General features: G+C 54.6%; 1 protein-coding gene across 2 annotated transcripts in view; it reads right to left on the reverse strand.

The window, feature by feature from the left end:
• LOC119301344 overlaps positions 1-1,487 on the reverse strand; it is a 4,783-nt gene extending 3,296 nt beyond the window's left edge. The window contains exons 1-5 of one of the 2 annotated variants that reach the window (XM_037578298.1): positions 1,373-1,487; positions 634-1,232; positions 375-542; positions 129-296; positions 24-50 (exon numbers count right to left, since the gene is read on the reverse strand). In XM_037578298.1, coding sequence (XP_037434195.1) covers positions 24-50; positions 129-296; positions 375-542; positions 634-1,232; positions 1,373-1,374 — 964 coding nt within the window. In that variant the 5' untranslated portion in view covers positions 1,375-1,487. Of the gene's footprint in view, positions 51-128; positions 297-374; positions 543-633; positions 1,233-1,372 lie in introns of both variants that reach the window. The other variant, XM_037578297.1, reaches the window with a different exon arrangement.
• Positions 1,488-1,775: the final 288 nt, after the last annotated feature.

The following is a 1,775-nucleotide window of genomic DNA, read 5'->3' on the forward strand; positions in this document are numbered from 1 at the left end:
CGTTTCGTGATTAGAATCATCCCGCCTCAAAATCGGAGAAGCACCATGACCTGAAATTGTAATCGTGAGCAAGGCATCCACTACACAGGCACACCCACAAGCGAAAAATGATTAGCATGTCTTCATACCAACATAATTTCGCGTACGGTCTGCAAAATCATCTGGAGTGATACAATTGACGACTTGAGATTCTTGCATATGATTGTGTGCCTCGGTGGCACCTCCGACCTCTTCTCTTTTGCCTTCTGTTTCATTATTAGAATTATCTCGCCTCAAAATCGGAGAAGCGCCATGACCTGAAAGTGTAATCGTGAGCAAGGCATACACTACAAAGGCACACCAGCTAGCAAAAAATGATTGGCGTGTCTTCATACCAACATAATTTTGCGGACGGTCTGCAAAATCATCTGGAGCAACACAATTGACGACTTGAGATTCTTGCATATGATTGTGTGCCTCGGTGGCACCTCCGACCTCTTCTCTTTTGCTTTCTGTTTCGTGATTAGAATCATCTCGCTTCAACATCAGAGAAACACCACAACCTGAAATTGGAATCGTGAGCAAGGCATTCACTGCTAAGGCACACCGACTAGTGAAAATGATTGGTGCGTCTGCATACCAGCACCTCCTTACCTCTGACGCCGATGCCGGTAGCAGCAACACTCCCACAGCCAGGCGGAAATCTGCGCTTGGCTGAGACCGCTCTCCTCTTGGGAGGCGGATTCATGACAGATGCCGACCACCTCTTCTTTCTGCTCTCGTCCTCCTCCCTCTCCAATTCACCGTCGTCCACTCTGCTTCCCACAACACTGTCATCTCCATTGCCAATAACAACATCCTCATCCCTGACCAATTGCCCCTCCACATTCAACGAATCGGCCATACGACCGCCATCTTCCATGGAACCATTAGCAGGAGCAACGGCACATTTCCGTGGGGCAGCGAACGCCAGCGGCATCACATCTAGCGCCCTGATCTCTGCCTGGCTATCTGAGGGACGTGCATCCCCGTCGCCGGGCGGCTGCGGCTGAGGGGGTTCGCGCGGGAGCCCGCCGTTGCACGCCGCAGAGGAAACGCCCGCGTGGCCGGCCGCCTCGTCCGCCGTGCCCTGGACGCCCCTCTCGCCGTCGCCGTTCTCGGGGACGCGGCCGCAGCTCGGCGGCCAGGAGCGCCGGGCGGAGACACCCCCGCGAGGCGGCAGCACCTCCACCCCCGCCGTCGGGGCGCAGACCCTGCGTACAAATCCAGATCGACACCTCGTCAGCCAATCTATAGAAAGGGGACGAGCCAAACCATGGATAGATATCGGCGTTCGCGACACGCGCGTACGCGCACGCTACGGGCCGGGTGATTTCGCCGGACGGGCACTCACATTCCGCAGACGGGCGGCGGCAGGCGGCGGAGGTGGCGCCGTCTGGCGACTGGAGGCGAGGTAGAGGGTGGAGACTGGAGCGGTCTCCTCCCCCTATGTTTGGGAAGGAGATGCGCATGGGTTGTTTCGTAGTACAGTAGTACTATTACTCCCGCGATATTGTTGCTCCGTCGCCGTGACGATAGCTGATTTCTTTCGTTATGACGCATGATTTGGTCGGTACTGTAGAGAAAGATCGGTCTGACCGAATCAGGTCGTACGGGCTCTAGAATCTTCCGAAATGAGAAGGTTGACTATGGGTGGCTTGGATTATCTGTGGTTTACTTAGACTGGCCACAATAGGTGATAACATAGACTAGTAACATGCACATGTTACTACTCCCTCCGTTCCTAAATACTACTT

The sequence above is a fragment of the Triticum dicoccoides genome, chromosome 5A, assembly GCF_002162155.2.
Source record: "Triticum dicoccoides isolate Atlit2015 ecotype Zavitan chromosome 5A, WEW_v2.0, whole genome shotgun sequence".
Lineage (NCBI taxonomy): Eukaryota > Viridiplantae > Streptophyta > Magnoliopsida > Poales > Poaceae > Triticum > Triticum dicoccoides.